The sequence below is a fragment of the Podarcis tiliguerta genome (assembly GCF_965153285.1).
Source record: "Podarcis tiliguerta genome assembly, chromosome: 8".
NCBI lineage: Eukaryota > Metazoa > Chordata > Lepidosauria > Squamata > Lacertidae > Podarcis > Podarcis tiliguerta.
Genome location: NC_139541.1, coordinates 20,367,291 through 20,388,891, shown reverse-complemented (window position 1 = coordinate 20,388,891; position 21,601 = coordinate 20,367,291). Strand labels below are relative to the sequence as shown.

Genomic DNA, 21,601 nt, shown 5'->3' with positions numbered 1-21,601 from the left:
AAGTTTAGCCCACTGAGTCGACTTTCAGCTAGCCATGAATGGTGCCTATTGGTGACTGGTAGGGTGAAAGGCAGGGAGACCAACAGTAGGTGGCGCCAGAGCTGATGAAAGGCAGGTGGTAATTGTCCCTATCCCCTTCCCAGCTGTGTTCTGCTAAGGCAACATGGAAGCTGCCAGAGCAAGTGCCACCCTCTGGGCTGGTTGTGAGAAGGCAGGCAGGCAGAGGCTGTTTGAGGCCAGACTGGGGGTTGGTGGGGCAGTGTCCCATTTGCCCAAATGGACAGGTTTCTATTGCTTTCAGCAAACAGCTACCCAGTGGGCCCTGATCATCACCTTTGTTTCCCTACAATGCAGTGCCCTGGAACTCCCGCCATTCTGCGGTATTTAGCAGCCATTTTTGCTTACCCCCAACGACATGAAAATGTTATCTTGGGAGAAATTTGCATTAAATCGCCGACAAATTTTGTTGAGGATAAAAATAAATAAATCAGACATTTCTGCAGACAGCACTGGATTTTAGACCTGAACAATGAACAATGGAGAGAAAGTGAATTAACAGATTCATCTATCCCTAATGATGGGACATGCCCACCACATGTGGAAGTAAGAACCATAATCCACACATCCCATGTGGGAACCTGCAGTATACACCATAATTCCAGAGTTGTGATTTGCCAACTGTTCGGAGCATTTTCTCTCACGTTAGCTATGATTTTTAAAGCCCATATTCCATCCCAATTTCACACACCAGTGCAATTCACCACACTTCTGTGTGTGCCTTTCACCATCTTTTTTAATCTGTATCTTATACAGAGACTAACCCTTTAATGGGTATCCATAGGATGTTTTAATGTTGCAGGGGGAGAGAGATAGAGCAGGCAAATTTAAGCACTGAAGGGGGGACCATGCTAGAATCCCACAAACACAGCATGAAAAGAATAGAGCCCGTAAAGTCGGGAGAGACTCAAAAGTCCATGTAGTCCGACCCTCTGCCATTTTGCCGTATATCCCAGGTTCTACAAATGCTAAAAACCTAGTAGTACAAATACTACTCTCTTTTTTAAAACGCAAGAAACTAAGAAAGGTGGGGAACTTGCAACTGTGATTCACTCAGGAGGACAACTGCCTCCACCACCCACCCCTTAATCCTTTAATGGTCTGGTAGGAAATATTTACTAAATGAACAAAAGGTGTTAAGATCCCTCAGCAGTGGAAAGTAAAGGTAAAGGGACCCCTGACCATTAGGTCCAGTCGTGACCGACTCTGGGGTTGTGGCGCTCATCTCGCTTTATTGGCCGAGGGAGCCGGCGTACAGCTTACGGGTCATGTGGCCAGCATGTCTAAGCCGCTTTTGGCAAACCAGAGCAGCGCACGGAAGCGCTGTTTATCTTCCCGCCGGAGCAGTACCTATTTATCTACTTGCACCTTGACATGCTTTTGAACTGCTAGGTTGGCAGGAGCAGGGACCAAGCAATGGGAGCTCACCCCGTCACAGGGATTTGAACCACCAACCTTCTGATCGGCAAGTCCTACACTCTGTGGTTTAACCCACAGCGCCACCCACGTACCAGTGGAAAGTAAGCCAAGATTTAATTTGAACCAAGACCTTCCCAGATTAAGCAGCTCATCTTGGGGTTTCTCACCTGTCATGGGACATCTCTCTTCCTCCCCGCCCCAGGGAAATCCCGGAGTCTGTACATTTCTGCCACCTCTCCTTCCTTCAAGCCGAAGCCTGTCCTGGCAATCTGAAATCCCCAGCACATCGTAATCAGAATTATAGGTGAGAAAAGCTGGGGAGAGCGTTCTGTACCGATGGCTTCAGAAAACAAGTTGTTCAATGTTGTTAAGGTTTCTAGGCTTCATAAGTAAAACGGGACTGCCTGCTGAACACAGTTGTATACATTTTGCCCGTTCCATAATTGCCAGAAATAGCAATCAATCAAAGTGGGGACGTGTCAAAAGTTTAGCTGCAAATTCGAGCCCACCCACCAGCACTGTGGGCTCCTTCTGCATTAGGAACGGATTGCTGAAACACCAATTCACATAGTAATTCAGTACAGGGCACCATTGGTTGGACACCAGTAATATGGACATCTTAGGTTGTCTCCAGCTAAATCCTGCTTAGAGCAGACCAGATGAAACTTGTGCGCAAATTAACATTGACTTCAATGGGTTTATTCTGAGTAGGACTAAAAGTGGGGCTAACAGGGGTCCCATTCAGTAAAGAGCTCAGCATCCTTATTCAACAAGTTGGTCTAATAGCTTTGTCTTTCCCTGGTTTGGGGATAACCACTATCCTGGATCTGTGCCAAGGGACAGGCACTGCCCCCCCACTGAATGCTCCCATCGGTGCCCCATTGTGAAATGTTTTCTGGACCCTAACCACCCCCTCCCCAATTTCATTTGTTAAAATCACAATAAAACAGCCACATTTACTTTTTTTAAAAAACATTTTAACATGCTCCCCCTGGAGGGTAAGCTAAGGGCCAATGAGACCGTCAGCCTGAAGAAGGTTAGCTACCTTTGCTCTGGAAGGTAGTGAGGATTGGGTCCACTGGGAGAGGCACTGAGTAGTATCAATAGCCGTGAGCAGGAGGTGGATACTTTGAAAGCACATTCTGCACCAAGAGATCTCCAGAACCTGGATCTGCCATTGGCGATGAGGAGAGAATAGGGAATCTTACACCTTCCACCAAACCTGCTCGCTACCCATCCTAGGACCCAGGAGACCTGGGTTCAAATCCCCGTTCAGCCTCGAAACTTCTTTAGTGGCAGATGAACCCCTCGGAAACAAATAGGTTAAATAATCTTTATTTTGAGTTGTGTCAGTTGGTTTTACAAATAGATTTTAAATTATTTGCAATATATATATTTATATATATATTTATGTATATATAAGAAATATTACAAACAAACCGACAACAACAGAAAAACAACAACAACCCTTGACAAAAAAAACTCCCCCCCCCCTTTAGCCCTGTATAATAAGGGCCAGAAATTAAAATATGTTCTCTTTTTTAAAAAATAAAAAAGGTGTCTTGATAAATTCTTCCCTTGTTTTCTTCCTCGATAAAATGTACATCCATTGTAATAAATGATAGTGTGTGTGTGTGTGTGTGTGTGTGTGTGTGTGTGTTTAAAGCAAGAACTTTAAAAAGGTGGGCTTTTTCTGTTTAACTCTGAACAGAGTTAATGTTCCCTAATTTTGTTTAAAACATTTTTTTTAAGTATTTTGCATGGCAGTGCAAAAACATACAGGCAAACAAACTAACAAAGGGGGTGGAAAGCAATAGGAAGTGGTCATTCCACAGGTGCTATGTACAGCTGACATTTGAAGCATCACAAAATTATTATTTTTAGCTGACATTTCTGGGGAAAATAACTACTCTCCCCCTGTCCCGTCCCCCCCTGCAGTTATTATGGAGCTACGCAAAGGCAATGAAAAACATTTTCCTGCCTGTTCTACGATTAGCTGCCTGAACCCCTTTTCCTAAATGAGTAGTTAAAACGGGAAAGAAAGAATTACTTGGACTTCCCTGAGGGTTCACGCTTCCGCTTGTCCTGTTCTGAAAAAGCACGAGCTTGAGCCGTTTCCCGCTTGTCCCGTGGCTTTCAGGGGTAAGGGGCAGCTTTGCCAAAGGGGTTGTGAAATCCTCACCACTGAGAACAGCATTGGAAGTCGCTTTATACTGAGCCAGACCACTGGCGCACTTCGCTCAGTGGTCCATGCTGACCGGCCAGGGTCTCAGGCAGAGTGTCCTCCCTCCAGACTTCATTGGAGATGCTTGGGATTGAACCTGGGACTTCTGAATGCCAGGCAGATGCTCTGCCACTGAGCTACGGCCCTTCCCTGAAGACGCAGGGTCATAATAAGCTGCTTTATACTGAGTCAAACCACCGGTCCACCCATTGCCTACTGCTGATTGGCAGTGGTCCTCTAGCGTTTCAGAAGGTCTCTGGTCTTGCCCTAGCCCTAACCACAGATGCTGGGGATTGACCCTGGAGCCTTCCTGCATGCAAAGCCACTGAGCTACAGCTTCTATAGCATCAAAAGTTCCACGACAGAGATGCTGGAGCCATCAGGTCTTCACAACTTCCAACACAGAAAAGAGACCTTACCTGCACCTACTGGACTAATGTGCAGATAGGAGTTCACTGAACTACTGGCTTTTGAACTTCACAGATGCTTCAAGAGGCTCAAAAAAACTTATCTCTAAAAAAAATGCATGCTGCAAATTGAATGCAAACTTTCCATGCTGATTTAAAAAATGTGTGTATATTATCAGAGGTTAACGTGAGACAGGCTTGTGAGTGGACACATGCAAAAGCGAGAGAGGCTGGAAGTTAGGTGGAGTCGCCCATCTCTACTCCAGAGGAGGCTGACACGTTTGGGCAATTGGGCACTGAACCACTAACCTCTGTCTGCACTTAGGCAGAACCTGTCTTTCTGCCTTCCTACTTACAGACAGCCCTGGGGATTTGAACCACCCGCCAGGCCAATGGGAGGTAAGGTCAGAGCCAACTCATACTATTTTCGCTCCCCTCCTCCTTCTTCCTGCTGAGATCTACCAGGGGCATCACTGAAGAGGAGGAAGCTGACAGCTGGACCGGGTGGAAGTAAGAAGGCAATGCAGGCGAGAGCTGGCTGAGAGGCAGACTGAGGTTGACAGGGCAGTGCCCCGTTTGCCCCGATGGGCCAGCCTCCATTGGAGAAGAGGCAGAAGATTCCCACAGGCAAGCCGTGCAGGGAACAGGAAGCAAGGAAGGTCAAAATGGCTGGGGAATATGTCCCAAAGGCTGGAGACAGGCCATTGCAGCCACATAAGCCCCGCCCCAAAAAGTGTTAAAGGTAACATGCTAAAGACATGGCTGCCCACGGTGAGTACATTTCCCCCAGCTCTGCCCCAGAAAAACAATCAATCAATCAATTAAGCAGGTCTTTCACACCACTCTCAGCTATACAGAAAAACAAGGGCAGAACAAGCGCAGGAGCTTTTGCATGTTCCAAATGCTGCTTTGGCTTCCGCAACTGAAGTCAGGCTGTAGCACAATGGTGGGAAATCTCAGACATTCCTATCTGGACCTCAGGATTTGCCCCAGGCCACACAGCCTTTACTCAGACCACATCCCTCACTTTGCTCTGCTTTGCGAACCAAATATTTTTGCCTGGCTGGAATGTGCCCTTTAACTTATGCTTCTTGCTTGGATGGAGAGACTGAGGTTAGTGTGTGTGTGTGTGTGTGTGTGTGTGTGTGTGTGTAGAAACTAGCTCCACCCACGTTTGCCTTTTGCTCCACCCACCACAAGAATGTGGCCCTCAAAAGGTTGCCCAGAAGGGAATGTGGCCCTTGGGTTGAATAGAGTTTCCCCAACCCTGTTGTAGTAGCTTCAGTGGGAAGATTAAGGCAGCAACTGGCATCAGCTTTAAGTCCAACGCATATTGGAGACTCGCCTTACCAAGAAAAGAAAAAGGGGGAACTCAGACAGGAAGAGAGAATGGTCATGCAGATCCACAGACATGTTTCCCAGGGGAAATGGGGGGGGGGCATCTTTGCAGGATCTATTCCCTTCCCCCAGGAACATTCTGGTTGCCCATTGCCCATATTGCATGCTACAAATTTGCATTATTAGTATTAGTATTAGTATAATTTTCCACACACACAAATTGTCCTTTGGAGGCTGGGAGCGGGAGGGGGAGAAGTGCTATCCTCAGACAAGGGCTCTTTGCGTCCTGTGCGTTTTATTAAAAATATATATGTGTGTGTATGGTTTGTTTGTTTGTTTTGTTGGTTTTGCTCTTACAGGAATGTAAACATCAAGCTTGTTCAGCCCTTCCCAGCGTTAGAGTTTGAAAATAAAGACGACTTCGGTGTCACGGTTCAAGTCAGCTTGGTTCTTGAGCGGGGATGTAAACAGGCCGGCGGAGGCCGTGTCCATACAGGCCCCTTTGGTGAAGCAGCAGGCCCCTTCGGGGTTCCCCCGCTCCTCAATGGGGCTCCCCTTGTTCAGCGCCAGGCTCTTCAGCCTCTGCCTCTCCTGTGCCTGCTTGGCCCGGTTGGCGATGTACCTCACTCTGCTCTGGCTCCTGGATGAAGACCTTCGGAGGAGTCCCACCCCTTCCTCTTCCTCCTCGGACTCAATTGGCTCGAGGCTGGTAGGGGAAGTGATGTCGTTCTCCTGCTGGAAGGTGGTTAGCTTCTTCAGGCGCTCCGTGAGAGGGTCCAGGGGCTTTGCCGAGGACCTGGCTGCCGCACAGTGCCGTTGCTCCTTCATCGACCGGGTGATGAAGCTCCGGCTGATGCTGCGGTACTTGCCCTCGAAGACAGACGTGATGTCATCCGAGGTCAGGTCACCAAGGCTTTTCGATTTGGCCTGGTCACTCTCTTGGCCTTTCGGCTTCAGGCAGGACTGCTTGAGGCTCTCCATATACAACCGGCTCCAGGTGTGCCTTCTGGGTAGGGATGGCAACCCTAGCTCGAGACTCTTGGCTAGCGGCCTAGGGCGCAGCTCATCCTCTGTGGGTTGGCCTGACCTCAAGTTGGGATTGGATTTGCTCTTGGTCACCATGGGCATTTCATGCCCGGAAGCAGCACTCGCGGACCACGGGCGTGCACCTCTCCTCTCGGGGACGACTTTGAAGTTCTCGTGCTGGATTCCAAGGTCTGGGAGGCTTTTGCGGGTGAGGTTGGGCATGGAGAGGTCTATGACCGTATCGTTGGAGGACATGCTAGAAGAGGAAGACATGCTGTCCCTGTGACTGCTGGAGTCCAGCTTGCTCCAGATACGGTCATTCACTGTGGCATCAGAGTACACTGCAGCTGCTGGTGAGAAGCCACCAGGAGACCTCATTGGAACTGAGCAGTCACAAAGGTTCTGCCCTTCGCTTTTCGACCTCCTCACTATCACACGAGACATGTGGGGGACTGCGGCACCTTGAGTTACTTGGGGAGAATCTCGAGGTGAAGCTATCGTGGTGCTCTCCACGTTGCATTGTTGCGGTTGCCTAGCTGCATTGCTGGCCTTCTCGTCCACTCTCTCAACATCCATCAGTTCTTCAGCCATGCCATCTCTTTTCTTCTGGCAACTATGGGTAGAATGAGGCCCAAGGTTGGCCAACGCTACGTCATCCTGAGTTTGTGAACCAGCTTGACCTCCATCGCCTCCTTGTTTCTCGTTTCTCCTAACATTTTTTGGTCCCAGAATACTTGTGATGGTTGGGCTGGGAGCAAGGAACCTTCTGTCCTCCGAAACCACCACCGTGCGCTGCGGAAAAGGAACTCTCTGAAGCTGATCTGACGGGTCACAGGAATTATCAGGCACAGACCCTCCCTTGGGATCGCTAGCAGGAGCAGTGGGCAGAGAAAGGCAAAAAGGAGCAGGCTGGTCCTCGTTGGCAACAAAGGGCTCTTCATTGATGGTCTCCAGGCTACATAATGAAGTGACTGACCTCTGCATTGAGAATTGGCGGACATCTGTAGGAAGAAGGAAAGCAGTGAATGAGATTGATCCATTACCGAATGAATTCTTTTGCAGCTACAACTCTAATACATCAGACACAATACGTATAAGGTTGTATCCAACAAAATTATACTTCAAGTAGACCCATGGAAATTAAGGAATCTAAGTTAGTCGTGTTCATTAACTTCAATAGGTCGGGCTAGAATTGGATTCAACCCATAATCCACAGAGAATAGATTCAAAACAGCTTGTCCATTGGAAGAATATCAGGTTGTTCTGGGCGATAATTGCCTCTCCCTCAACCCAAACTGTCTCAGAAAATGGAGGGTAGTAAAAGCTGTGACTCCTCCCTACTCTGCCTGGGGCACATACCTTTTAGGGATGGGGGATAATTTCTGTTCATTTTGCATTTAAAGGCAAACTTACATAATTCACACTTTCTGACAAAATACACAAACTGAACCCAGCCCTCCATGCCAAATGTTGCGGTGCAGTTTTCCAGGCAAGTAATGTGCACGAAAATGAAAATAGGTGAAGTGTGCAGCTTGATGCATACACAGATGAAGATAACACACAAAAATGTGTTAAGGGAAATTGCTTTGCGAAATTGAGTGCATTAGAGAAAAAGGAAGGTGTCTCCCTCCATTCCCAGCTCCTCCTGCAGCGTAGTGCCCTACCAGAGGAGGTAGGTGGTGCATCTCTGTTTGCACATTGCATACAGAGACATAACACTCCTACCACCTCTTGCTTGACCTGGCTTCTCTGGTAAGCGTGCATGCTATAGGAAAGCGCAAGAGGGTAGGATTTCCCCTATCCCATTCCTTTATTGTCCTGTGTGGGTTTGGTCTGCTCTGACTTCCAATGCTCCGGAATTTTGAACAAGGATGACTTCTAAAATCAGTGCAGGAATTTGAGCATGCACAGCTTGCCATAGCTTGCAACTCCTTTAGTTCTCGATGCACTTGTGCGTACCAAATTAAAAACAACAACACTACAGGAAGGTAATTTTTGATGCTGTCATATGCATGATTGTATCAAGATTCTTTCTGTGCTGTGTTTTACCGACACGTGCATGTACTCTGACACATTGGCATAACTCCCCACAAAAAAATAATAATTACTGATGCAATTGCGTATACGATCACATCATATTGTCTTCTTGCAGTGTTTTACCAATGCACATATTGGGGATACTGGGGAGAAGGCGGTCAGGGAGAGGGTAAGGGAAACCATGAATGAACTGAAGGTTGTGGCAAACTTTTCATCTGCAGTGCTCTGTACTATAAATCTGAAAAATTAATAAATAATAATAATAAAGTGGAACTGAGGGTTCCTAATGAACTCTGGAAGCTTGTGGGCTTGCCAGGGGCATCTGGTTGGCCACTCTGAGAATAGGATGCTGAACTAGATAGGCCATTGGCCTGATGCAGCTGGGATCTTCTGATGTTCTTAAGCAAAGGCATGGAATTCAGAATTCAGAATGCTGGAGGGATCAGTTCCCAAGTGCAAGGCACGGGTGACCAAGTTTCCTTCCGTATGCGTAATTCCTTACAGGTTAAGGTGGCGATTCCATAACTCTGGTTGCCAAAACTCCACATTGGCTATCAAAGGTTGCTTCCCCCACCCTCCAAGAAATCTCACATCAGCTGAAGACACGCACACACACTCGCACATGCTTTGGGGAAACAGTGATAAGGGTGGCATCCAAACCAACACATCTCGGCAGTGCAAGGAATTAAGTTTGCCCAATGGAACTTTCTCTCTTCTCTTGCTCTGCACACCCACTAAATGTGGAGTAGTGTTTTTTTTTGCCGGGGGGGGGGGTACAGGGTGCGCGTGAGCAGAGGAGAAAGGCGAAGTTCCTTTGTGCAAGGGTAACATTCCTTGTGTTGACAGGATGTGTCAGTTGGATACCGCCCAGTGCCAGTAATATATTTCTTATGTAATCAGCATAACATAGGATTAAAAAGGGGGAGGGGTGAGTAAAGGCGAGGGGCTGAATCAAATCCATGCATGGCATTTTTTTTCAAGAAATCATGCAGAAGTTGGAAAAGGGAAGCACAGAAAGATAAAGGAAGGAGGGGGAAATCAAGCAATACTGCACTTAAACCAGCGGTGCTCAACAGTTACCTGTAATTTGCTCATCCTTTCAGTTCTTAACTACAGAGACAAGAGATTGCATGTGGAATAATAGGACAGAACACAGGAGAAAAAAAACCACAGTTAGTTCAGGAAAGGGTGAACACAGGAGAAGGAATAAATTAGTAGGGAGAAGTAAGGGGGAATAAAATCCACTTGGAGAAGCTTCTGGTAGGATCCTGAAAATTCTTTTTTTGACCAACCAGAGGTGTCCAGGCCAAATCGTTAATCAAGGGCGGTAAATCATTTGCCCGCCATTCTAAAAACAAGAATAAAAAGGGAGGATGGTTTTAAGTTGTAAGGAAGAGAGATCTCTCATGTTTTAATGCTATGTTTCTCATTTGGATTTTGTACAGAAGGATGAGTCTGGGAATGTTGGGTGTCAAATCCATAACAGAAATAACTCTATTGCCTGGCCACTTGGGGCTGCAAAAGGTGGCCCATTTTTTGTGTGGGCCACCTGGCTCCCAAAATCCACTGCTGTGTCAGGCCAGCAGACTAGGCCATAGGAATCCACAAGCTGATGATCCCTAATTTACGGTGCAATGTTGTGCCTTCTCTACTCAGAAGCAGGACCCATTGAGTTCAATGGAACATAGTCCCAGCTAACTGCAGCCAAAGGCTACAATCCTATACACACTGGCACTGGAGAGGTCCCACTGAACTTAATGGGACTTACTTCTCTACATAGACACACATAGGGTTACTCTGCATGCCAATTTGTGCTGCGACACCTGCAAAAGTATCACATTGAAACAAAACAAAAAAAAATTAATCAAATGAAACCTAAGATAAATTAGACTCCCAACCAAAGGGGATCTTTGTACCCATATTCAACATTTATACCAGGATCCTAGCATGTAATTGCTGGCAATACTGATAGAGAATTAGTTCTCCTGTTCCTTATTTCTGCATGATCCTCTGGTTGGACTGGAAAACAAATCTCAGAATCATACTTATGCATTACATGATTAAAACAAAGAGACAGAGATGCGCAGACAAACCACAAAAATATACAGAAGGATTTGCTACACCGGCAACGATTTTGCACGTCACAGAAACCAATGCGCATCTAAAACTGAGCACATCTAGAAAGAACTGATGGTTGTGTGTGTGTGTGTGTGTTTACTCCCCTTGCCGACACTAAACGGAGAACTACCACAGCAAAATTAAAACAAAGCGCAGGGACTTCTAAGGGGAAACTGAAATGACGACACGATCTAAAGCGGATGGGTGGGGTGAAGAAGATCTGGTCTTACCAGTAAAGAATATAGGGGATTTACTTCGAATTTCCTCCAGTTTCTCAGCAAACAAGGCATTCATTTCCCTCTGAAGGGTGCCCGCCTGTTTTCTGGAGGTCTCGGACAAACGTTTGGGGAAGTCGGGGCTTCCGAGGCTCTCTAAGCTGCTGGAGCTGGAGGACATGGAGCCATTGCTGGTGGTGACCAGGTTGACCGTGCTTCCATATTTGCCACCGGGCTGGGCCTGCCACCTCTGCCGGGAATGGCCTTTCGCCCCGTGACATTTGGAGTCCCCGTTTTTCTTCCCTGAGGTCGCAAAGGGCTGGCAGGTCCTGGGCAGGTTATCGGCGCCAGCCCTGCACAGGCGCAGGTCTGGCTGCTGCGGCCTGGGCTGCTGCTCCTGGACCCCCCAGCTTTTAAGCTCTAACCTCTCCTCGCCTCCTGCCAGGCTGCCGTACTCATTACAGTGCGAAGCGTCGTTGGGGGCGGGCCGAGCGTCGCCGTGGTCGCCCCACTTGCACTCTAAATCGGGGCTCTCGTTCAGGCCTATCATGCACTTCATGCAGTTGGTGGCCACGCCGATCCTACCCGATCCATTGATGGCGCAGCGGGCAAAGACGCCCTGCTTCTCGCTAGGAGGCTCCTGCAGGCGGACCCGGTTGGACCTCCGGACCGGCTCGCTGAAGGTCGCGTCCCTTTGCACGCGGCTTTCGCCCTTGCCGAAACTCTGAGCCTTACCTTTCAACCCTTTGCCTTGAGCCTCCCTGTGGACACCGTCTCTGAGAGAGGGTGCCGGGGACCCGCATTCGGGCTCTTGGTCGAAACGAGGGAGGGAGGAGTCTTCCTCCAGTTCGCGGTCCTCGCCGTCCCCTTGGGAGCCGGGGTCTTTGGTGTCGATTGCAATCTCGGGGAAGCCCTTTTTGGTTTTCTTCTGGGTCTTGGTGGGCGCGCTGGCAGTCCGCCGTAAAATGTGGCTGCTAAAGGAGTGTTTGCGGTTGAGTTGGCCAGCAGCATGACTGTCTAGAGAGGCCTGCTTTGGATTTCTGAGAAACAGGCCTTTTAAGCCCAGAGCTTGCTTGGCCTGGAAAAGAGAATAAGAGGGAAAGAAAAAAAAAACACCCGTAACAGAAGATGTGCATTTCTCTCCCCCAGTGCACAAAGAAACAAAAGGTTAGTGATGTGCAACGTGGTGTTATTAACCTCATGGGTAGCATCACCTATCCAGGTTGGGCTGGAAGACAGAATGAGGAGGAAGGTATGAGTTGCATGTTTTGGGTTTCACACTTCTGTCGTCCTGCTAGTCCCCCTCCCCAATCGACCCACCAGCCACTTCATTCTGGTTCACTAATGACACTTGCGTGTTTACTCATACAGCTTACATGCATGCTCACTGAGAAATGAAGCCCTGTTGGTGTCAGTGTTCCTTAATTCCAAGTACCTTTGGACTGGGCAACTTATTGAGGGGGGACAGGGAGTGGTGGCCCACCCATCGTTTTCCAAAGGGATCTTCTGCCTTAGCCGTAGCTATCACTCTCACAAACCACGTCTTTTGCCTCCTGGAGGGGAGGACCTGACCCTTGGGCTTCTTGCAGTCAGTCTTGTCCATGTGCTTATGCTTACATCTTTTGATTACCAGGGTTTGCCTTCTCCAAAAATGGTTTCCTTGAAATGGCACTGCAAGCTGCCATTTTGTTCAGAGGTAGCTGAAAAGGGCTAAGCCTTCCATTCTATGCATGCTTACCTGGGAGTAAGCCCCCCCCTGAACTCAGTGAGGATTACTTCTGAGCAGACATGCATAAGATGGCACGGGGGGGGGGGGTACCATCTCCAGTGGATTGGTAAGGAAGAGAACGAAGCATGTAATTAACTCTCATGTGATGAAAGTCTTTTTAGACACACCACACAACCTTTAGGCACTGGTGATGCATGGCTATTGCTGGGCATGTTCATAAGTTAGTGTATACACAGTAAACAAGCAAAGTCTTCATTTACACAGTCTAGTGCCCTTTACCCCTGAATGGCAAGGTATTTGTGGAAGTGAGCTCCCCATCTGTTCCACCCCGTTCAAGATTTAGAATTTGGTAACACTGAAGGTGGGCACGTCATAACTTTTCAGACACTTGATGCTGATTTGAGAAAGCCAAGGTCGCCGCATGGTTCAGGTATTAATTTTCCATCTCTTCTCCATTCGTCCTATGGTGGTCTCCGGTCAATTGGTATGTTACTGAATATTTGGTCGCTTCAGAAATCTACAGCACCTTCCTGACCAGGAGTCAAAGTGAAGCAGGAGGCAAAGCATTATAATACGTGCAACGTGAGCAACTGTGGCAATACCCAACTGCCTCCAAGTGTCTAAAAGATACACCTCCTACCTTCTGAACACAGTGTTCAACACCGCTACAGTCATTCCATGGACACTTGCCAATTTGCTGGTGAATGGCAGTTTCACTTGAAGTTTTCCATACACACACAAAAAGGAGTCTGCTTCAAGTGCAGGACGTTGAGCGACTGCTTGGAACAGAATGGAGCTAACTCTAAGCTACTACTGCTTCACTGTTGAGTAGGGATGGGTGAATTTGTCAGTTTCATCTTCTCTCAAATTTAACGTTTTCCAGTGTTAAGTTCGGTCCTTCACATTTCTACATCAGCTGGCCTTTTTCTAAAAGTTCACATGAAAATTCGGCAGCACTTGAGTGTGAATTTCACCTAATATGCACATTTGCATGCAATACTGCCTAATATACACATATTGGCAAAAACCAGTTGGCAAATGCATTTTGGCATGTCATTTTCAGTCATATTTGCATTTTTATGCACACTTTGCCTCGGTACATACACCCTGCTTGGCTGGAGATCTGCACTGCAAAAATATGAAGTAGGACGAATATAATAATAATAATAATAATAATAATAATAATAATAATTTATTTATACCCCGCCCATCTGGCTGGGTTTCCCCAGCCACTCTGGGCAGCTTCCAACAAAACACTAAAATACAATAAACAAATTTTGAAGGATGGCAGTATTTTGGTTCTGATATTGTTTAAGAAAGTGTAGATTAGGAAGATTTGACTTTAAATGAGAACTGAGTCAAATTTCTCCCCCATTGCTGCTGTTGGAAGATGGGTATTTTTTGAGGAAGGTGGGAATAATTAATTCCTTGAGATTGTGCATTCATTAGTTATCTATGCGACTGTAGTTGGGCTTGAAAGGAAATGGCAAATAGCACTAAAGGGTTGATCTAACTAAGCTCTACTTAAAGTAGACCCAATGTAATCCATGGACCTATGATAGTCATGTGCATTCATTTTGATGGGGATACTCTGAGTAGGGCTAACATTGAATGCAACCTATAGAACTCAAAAGATAGGTCGGTTACTCCAACAGTTTTTCACTGGGGCTTTTTGCTACCTATCCTTTAATCTCCCGCTCTGTAGAGATTCAACAGAATGGAAGCTACCAAATTTCAGACTGAACAGCTAGCTGCTAACGGAGCAGCCCAAAGAACCAAAAATTCAAAATACCGAGTCAAATTGGCAAGTGCATAGAATGACCATCCAAACAGTAATCATACTTTGCAAATAATTTTAAACCCCTTGGGGCACAAACTTCAAGGGAAGGCGGGGAAATCTCTGTACACATATACATAAATAATGTGAAGTCTCCCACCCGCCCCACAAAGAAAGAAAAGTATCCCATTGATGTAATGAGGTGAAGTGTGCAGTGACGGCTCCCCCAGTTCAATCCATCTAGACCATTTGATGCATCCCAGTGAGGCTAGCTAGTGACGCTTGAATCAAAACAAGCGATTCAAGGCCCCAAATCCAGTGCAAATTTGGTTGGAAGAAAAGAAAAGTCATTTAAGAAGAAGATCCAGCATATTTGAAAAAAAAGTAACAGTGGGGCAACTGGGTTCTCCAAACATAGAGGGAAAGAAACAGCAACAGATTCCTGCTTGTATCTGAAGGAGGATTTCCTCAAAAGATAGGAGGTATCTGGGTGGGGGAGGTAGAATTTGCTCAACCAGAACTTCATTTCCCCCTTTGAAATTAGTAGATGGTGTCTAGTCCACGAATGAGGGTAAGTGATGGATGAGGGTAAGTGATGGACAGGGGGAGGGCAATGGAGGGTTTTTTTCCCCTATAAAGGATATATTTTATCCTGGATCTACTTCATAAATGTAGAGCACTCTGGCTGTTCAATGGCCCGGCAAACGTTCCAGGAAATGTTGCAATCCATGTAATGAGTGGAAGATTTAATTTATTTATTTTCAGGAAGTGGAAGAAATAATAAAAAAGAGAGCTAAATAAGGGGGGGAAGGGAGAAGAAAACCACCGAATGTTAATGATGTTATCGGTTAGAGAAGCATGCAGAACGTGTCGCTAGGAGCGCACTACACCTTCCTGTGTTGGGAGGAGGAGGGGGGTACCTTCAAGGCGTCTAAATTTGCTCTGCTTCTAAAAGGAGACTTTTTTTGACACAGAGAAGTCCACTGAAATCACAAACAGACAGAAGTAAAAGGCAGAAAGTGAGACACTAAACAAGCCGAAGAGGCTACGCAAAGAGATAAAGGCAACATCAGGAGGGCGGTGGCAGTGGAAGGGGGCTGGAGAGAAGCCGCACATGAGAAATTTGACGAGCAACACAGATAAGCTACGAGAGAGAGAGAGAGAGAGAGAGAGAGAGAGAGAAGAGCAATAGGAGGTAGTCATTTGGAGGTAAACATATGAAAAGCTTAAAAGGCAGAGTAGGAGGGCCCTGTGATTCCCTTGGAGTACAGAAAGTTATATTAATGGACCAAGGAGCAGTCAGCTTTCTGAGGACCACAGGGTTGTCTCCCACCGAGTTCTTCTCAGAGCAAACCCACCGAAATTAATGGACACAAGTAAGCCATGCCCATTAATTTGAATGGGGCCTACTCTGAGTAAGACAGACTTTGGATGCAACCCAAAGCTTTCCTTTTTTTAAAAAAAAAAGCACATTTTTTAAAAAAGCGAATTACAACTAGGGATGGATGGAGCCATCAAAGTTCGGCCACTCGCAGTTATGCACAGGGGCAGGACCAAGTCCGTCCTGTTTCTGTGTGGATTTTCAAGAGGAAGGCCTTAAAAGTCCGCACAGAAACAGCAAGGTAAATAAAAAATAACAATAGAAGTACTTACGAGATGGGCTGGGGGCTGCTGTACTGCCTCTGTTCTTCTAAAAGAGATTTCTGGCCTTTAAACTCTCAGGGAGAACTGTTCACACACACAAAATACCCCAGGCTGCCTACACATCAAGTTCTGCTCCCCTCAGCAGGGATTTGCTCTCTTGCATTTGAAGCATGTGCCCAGAAGCAGCTCTGACTATGGCCTGTGTGTGCCTGGATTAACCATCTTTATCACGTTAAAGGGCAGAAATCTCTTTGGACCGCCCCGCAAAGGAGTCTGCAAGACTGTGGGTTCTGAAGTGGACCCACAATTCAGCTGTGTGCAATATATATTAAGTGAATATATTCATGCACCATGAACTGGTTGGATTTAGTATGTGCCATTTTGTATATTCTTATTTCTTCCATAAAGTATAACTAAATTAGGCTGGGGGAACAGCCTCGCAACTGGCGAGGATCACACAAATTCGAAGAGGATCTGGACCTGCTGCTACGTCACATGGAGGATTCTGGGAGCAGGCTCAATAGCAGTAGGAATGGCAAATGCCCTCTGGCACAATCAAACCAGACAGCCAAGGTTGCGCCCTGGAGCTACTTCACAAAGAGAGCAGGGCCTTATGCGACACTGGACCCAGCCAGCTCAAACCATATTCTGCTTCCCATGACCCAGCCGAACCTAGTGGCAAAAATGAGATTGCACCCCAGAGATTGCCCGAGATGGCTACAGAGTTGGGAAGCAGGCCATGCAAACCCCAGCTGGGTTGAGAGAGCCCATGGCAAAGTTCCCACCTATGGTGTGTTTCCCCTATTAGCAGGCCCCTCTTCCACTGGAGAGCCATTAAAAAATAAAAATAAAATGAGAGAGAGATGGTGACCACCATGGCTTTTGGTGGTAGCCATCTTTCCCTTTGCGTGTCCCGCTCTCCCAAATATACACAATGCTCCAGAATGATTCTGAGACATGGGTGGCACTGTGGGTAAAACCACAGAGCCTAGGGCTTGCCGATCAGAAGGTCGGCGGTTCAAATCCCTGCGACAGGGTGAGCTCCGTTGCTCGGTCCCTGCTTCTGCCAATCTAGCAGTTCGAAAGCACGACAAAGTGCAAGTAGATAAACAGGTACTGCTCTAGAGGGAAGGTAAATGGCATTTCCGTACGTTGCTCTGGTTCACCAGAACTGGCTTAGTCATGCTGGTCACATGACCTGGAAGCTGTACACTGGCTCCCTCGGCCAATAAAGCGAGATGAGCACCGCAACCCCAGAGTCGGCCACAACTAGACCTAATGGTCAGGGGTCCTTTTACCTTTTACCAGAATGATTCAACTTACAGGGCCATTCAGGAACCAGTCCAAAATGGCACCTGAGAGTCACTAAGTGCCAGAGGAGAACAGGTAATGCTTTTACTTCTTCAAAAAAATGGAGTTGAGGGTTAAGTATCAGAGACGGGCTATCCCAGGGCGCTTGGGCTCCAGCAGCTACCTGAATATGCTTCATGACTGATTTCTGCACATTGTACAGCTGCTAAAAGTGAAGGAGCCGACTTGGCTGTTGTTGTTGTTTTAGGTCAACTGGCAAGTCTAGCCTTCAAAGTTAGCAATGGGGAAAGAGGAAATTCAGCAGATAAAGCATACACAGTGAAACAGCTGCCCCTTAAAGCCCCCTCCCCTCTTCTATACCTTCAAAAGCTGCTTATCAGAAATCCAGTAGCTGTATATCCCAGACGTAACTCTGCAAACTTCTCATCCCTGCCTTCTTTCACACTTAACTTCTAACCTCAGCCTACCTGAACTGTAAACTCTTCAAGACTGAGGCCTAATCTGTGAGAATCTTGCATAGCAACAAGCTTCTGTATTTTCAGACTCCTAAAATCGGGTAGAAACCATTACCTAGCAACAGCAGAATAAGGAAATCCATTGACTAACATTGGCCAGAGAAGTGCCTTTTTAACGAAAGCTACACAACTCTTGGGTAAAAGCACAAATATTTTCTCCCCCAAATTTGGCATGGCCTGCCTTCAGACTTGCCTCTCCTACACTGCTCACCTTTGCACCAGTCTGTTGAGCAATTTTCAAACTCTAGAAGCCAGGGTACCAGCTGGGCCAGAACTTTATCTCCCCACCGCCAATGGGCCAACTTTGATAGATGAATGGGGCCCCCATCTGTCAATGATCTGATATCATAATTACATCAGGGAATTGACAGAAGGGTGGTTCCGCCTGTGAGAATTTTTGCAGTCAAACATAACAATGCATATCTATGCTAGTTAGTGAATGAAAGGGTTAAGGGCCACAGAGCTGTAATTTACTAGAGATGACATGGCCTGATCACACCCTCTCATCTTTGAGGAGGGAGAAAGTATTGTTTTGTTTCCTGTTCCTCTCTTTTCTTTTCAACATACAAGCTGACCACACACATGAGGCTGGAGCTCAGTAGCCCAGTCTCCATGTTTGAAGATACTTCCAATATTCTGCTACCAAGAATACCTTGCCTGTGTTGTTTCTGCTGTAGCACTGAACAATGCATGAGAGAGAACTGTGACTACTGTAAGTAAAGCATTTAAACTTACTAAAGTTTGTGTCTATTCAGTCCAAGAGGGGTAGAGACAGGGGAGCTCAATTGCAAGTGCTTAATACTGGGACATTTAAAGGTCTAACAATGTATATTTCCTATGCTTTGCAAACACTGCATAGATCTGTGTTTTAAACTAAGCTGTGGGCTGTTTTGGCTAAAGAGTGGGTCAAGCCCCCCCCCCCCACTTTTTCAATTCAGGCAGTCAGCTGTTTTTTCTTTGTAGTTCCCCACACACGTGAGACTTAAGGATTAACTGGTATTCCCCAGTTATTTCCCAACACTGCCAACAGGTCAACATTGGCCCTCAGGGTGTGTGTAAGGGAGAAGGTGGTGTCCAAGAAGGAATTAATTCCTCAGTTGATGGGCATGGAGTTCAATTGCACTTTCTGACGGGTTTGGAAGCTCAAAGCAATTTCCCATGGGGAAATGAATCAGCTCATGCCATGAGCCACAGAACCTTCTGTCTCATCACAATTTCTACTTTAAAAAAAAATAAAATCACCCTAATAAAACATTATCCCTGCCCTGGGTTGGTCTTCAGTTGTCCCAGGGTGGGGTGCCCTGATAGAGGTCACAGGGTGGGATCAGTAGGCTGTACAAAGCCCTACTTCATACTTATATCCAGCAAAAGGGATGACACTTCCTCTTCTTTAACTTTGATGGAACACAGCAGGGAGGAAGATGGGGACAAAAACCAGAATTAGTTGGCTCTGCCTGTCATGGGTCCACCTACTGTGAGCCTCTCTGCCTTCCACCCAACTAGTCCCAATAGGCATCAGCCATCACTGCTTGAACATCAAGTTTGGTTTAATATTCAGTGGGATGGATTTATGGTCTCATTAAGCCCCCCCCCAAAAAAAAAAAGGTTTGTTCCTTAGCAAGATTAGAGCTATGAATTAACATAGTGACTTCGCTTCAATAAAAACTGAAGCAGACAGAAATAGTAATGAGAAGCAACAAGGGGCAGGTAATAGATTTGAGAACACTGAGACGAGAAATAAAGCAATCAGCTTTGGAAATTGGAAGAAATTGGAAAGGTGGGGAGAGGCGCCAGGATGAGTCTGCAAGATACAATGGGGGTCTTTTGATGCTCTTAAAAGAGAGCGACACTCGGTGGACAGGGTTCGGATGGGAATCCAGCAAGGCCTCAAATTGCTGCCAGGGCTTAAAAAAAGAAGTGTCAGTCAGCTGTAAATTAAAACCATCCATCAAGAAGCCACCCGGGCAGAAAGCGAGAAATCAAAGAGGGTCAGAATTATGTGGCACTGATCAAAGGAGGTTAAACAGGCTGAAAATTGCCTTCAGTCAGGAGGTGGGGAAGCCTAAGGTAAAATGGTGTGTGCGCGCACGAACATGCAAAGCTTGAAGGGTTTCCAAGTTGCTCAAGCTTCAAAGAAATTAAGTATGGACTGTGCCATTATGAAATGTCCTAGCTATCTTTTTCTCTTCTTCTTTGGCGATCACTTGTAGCCGAGTAACATTGTCTTTCATAAACACTGTTTTAATAGTGAGTCCGTAAGTGACTGTGGAGGCTGATTCTGGATCCACATGCCCTTCCACCGTGGGGACATAGGTTTCCAGGCAGGAGTTGATCACGGTGAGGGTTTGCCAAGCATGCCTTCCTCTTAGCACGTTTCTCCCTTTCGTCCTGAAGTCGAGCATCTTCAGAGTCCATGACACCTTTGTGAAAGGCTGTTCTCCAATTGGAGCACTCTCAGTGTTTCCCTGTTGTCGGTGTTCATACTATGTTGTTTTAGATTTGCCTTGAGAGAGTCTTTAAACCTCTTTTGTTGACCTACATAGCTAACCCAGCTATACTGCTTACAGCCAACTTGGATGGCTTTAAAAGAGGACTGGACAAAACTCATGGAGGAGAAGGCTATCAACGACAAACAGCTGTGGTGGCCATGCTCAGCTTTCATGGTCAGAGCAGGTGTTGCTTCTGAACACCAACTGCTGAAAACCACAGGAGGGGAGAGTGCTCTTGTGCTCGGGTCTTCCTTGGGCATTTCCCATAGGCGTCTCTGAGACAGCCACTGTGAGAACAGGATGCTAGACTACGTAGATGGGCCACTGGACTGATCCAGCAGGCATCTTTGCGCCAGTGGTATGTAGGTTAAATTCCTACAGTGCATTGCACATGGGGTTGCAGCTGGAGAGTACTCAGAAGCTTCCGCCGGCTCAAAATACAGCAGTAGGACCCACCAGCTAGAACACCCCTCTGTGGTGTTTAAAGAACCTCGATGATTTCCACTCTAGGTGCAATTAAAAGCACTGCTTTTCGCTTATACTATACAGTGGTACCTCTAGATGTGAACGGAATCCATTCCGGAGCCCCCTTCACATCTAGAAGCAAACGTAACCAGCAACGGCACGTCTGCGCATGCGTGCGTTGCTTTTCGCTGCTTCTGCACATGTGCGTGACGTCGTTTTGAACGTCTGCGCATGCGCAAGCAGCGAAACCTGGAAGTAACGCGCTCCGTTGCTTCCAGGTTGCCGCGGAGCGCAACTCGAATGCGCTCATCCCGAAGCGCATTCAACCCGAGGTATGACTGTACATGGTTTGAAACCTGCGTATCTGAAAATCAGCGGTTCCTGCATCAACTTGTCCAACTTTTCTCCGTGGAAACCTCCCCTACAGCTACCACAGAAGTGTGAATTGTTCCGTAATTTGTTTTCTGTATAAGGAAGCTGCCTTGTTGCATCAGGACATTGCTTAGCATTGTCTTCACTGTCTGTGACTGGGGTTTCTTGAAGTTGGGACCTAATTTGCACCTTAGCTATAGCCTTTCTCAATTATTACCTTTCCTGGTGTGCCACAAACACCCAAGCTGTGGAACAGCCATCCCAATATACTTATGAGGCGTCAATATTGTTATGGACTTTTAGGTGGCCAGGTTAAGACACCATTCTATTACGCTTTCAGTGAATGAGGTGTTTTCTGTTACTGCTTATAAGAGACACATCAGACATGCCACATACATGCCAAAGACTTTTGGGGGGAGAGGCAGAGTATGGGTGTTTATATGGATTTGAGAGCCAGT

The 21,601-nt window shown here is 46.8% G+C and overlaps 2 protein-coding genes across 2 annotated transcripts in view; one reads left to right on the top strand and one right to left on the bottom strand.

Moving 5' to 3' along the window:
- LOC310682949 (transcription factor HES-5-like) overlaps positions 1-21,601 on the top strand; it is a 121,361-nt gene that overhangs the window by 76,335 nt on the left and 23,425 nt on the right. The gene's annotated exons all lie outside the window — the stretch shown is intronic.
- The window catches only part of PLCH2 (phospholipase C eta 2), a 308,782-nt gene continuing 289,976 nt past the window's right edge, over positions 2,796-21,601 (bottom strand). The window contains exons 22-23 of the mRNA XM_083452318.1: positions 11,577-11,919; positions 2,796-7,472 (exon numbers count right to left, since the gene is read on the bottom strand). Of these exons, the coding sequence (XP_083308444.1) occupies positions 5,842-7,472; positions 11,577-11,919 (1,974 nt within the window). The 3' untranslated portion in view covers positions 2,796-5,841. The remainder of the gene's footprint in view (positions 7,473-11,576; positions 11,920-21,601) is intronic.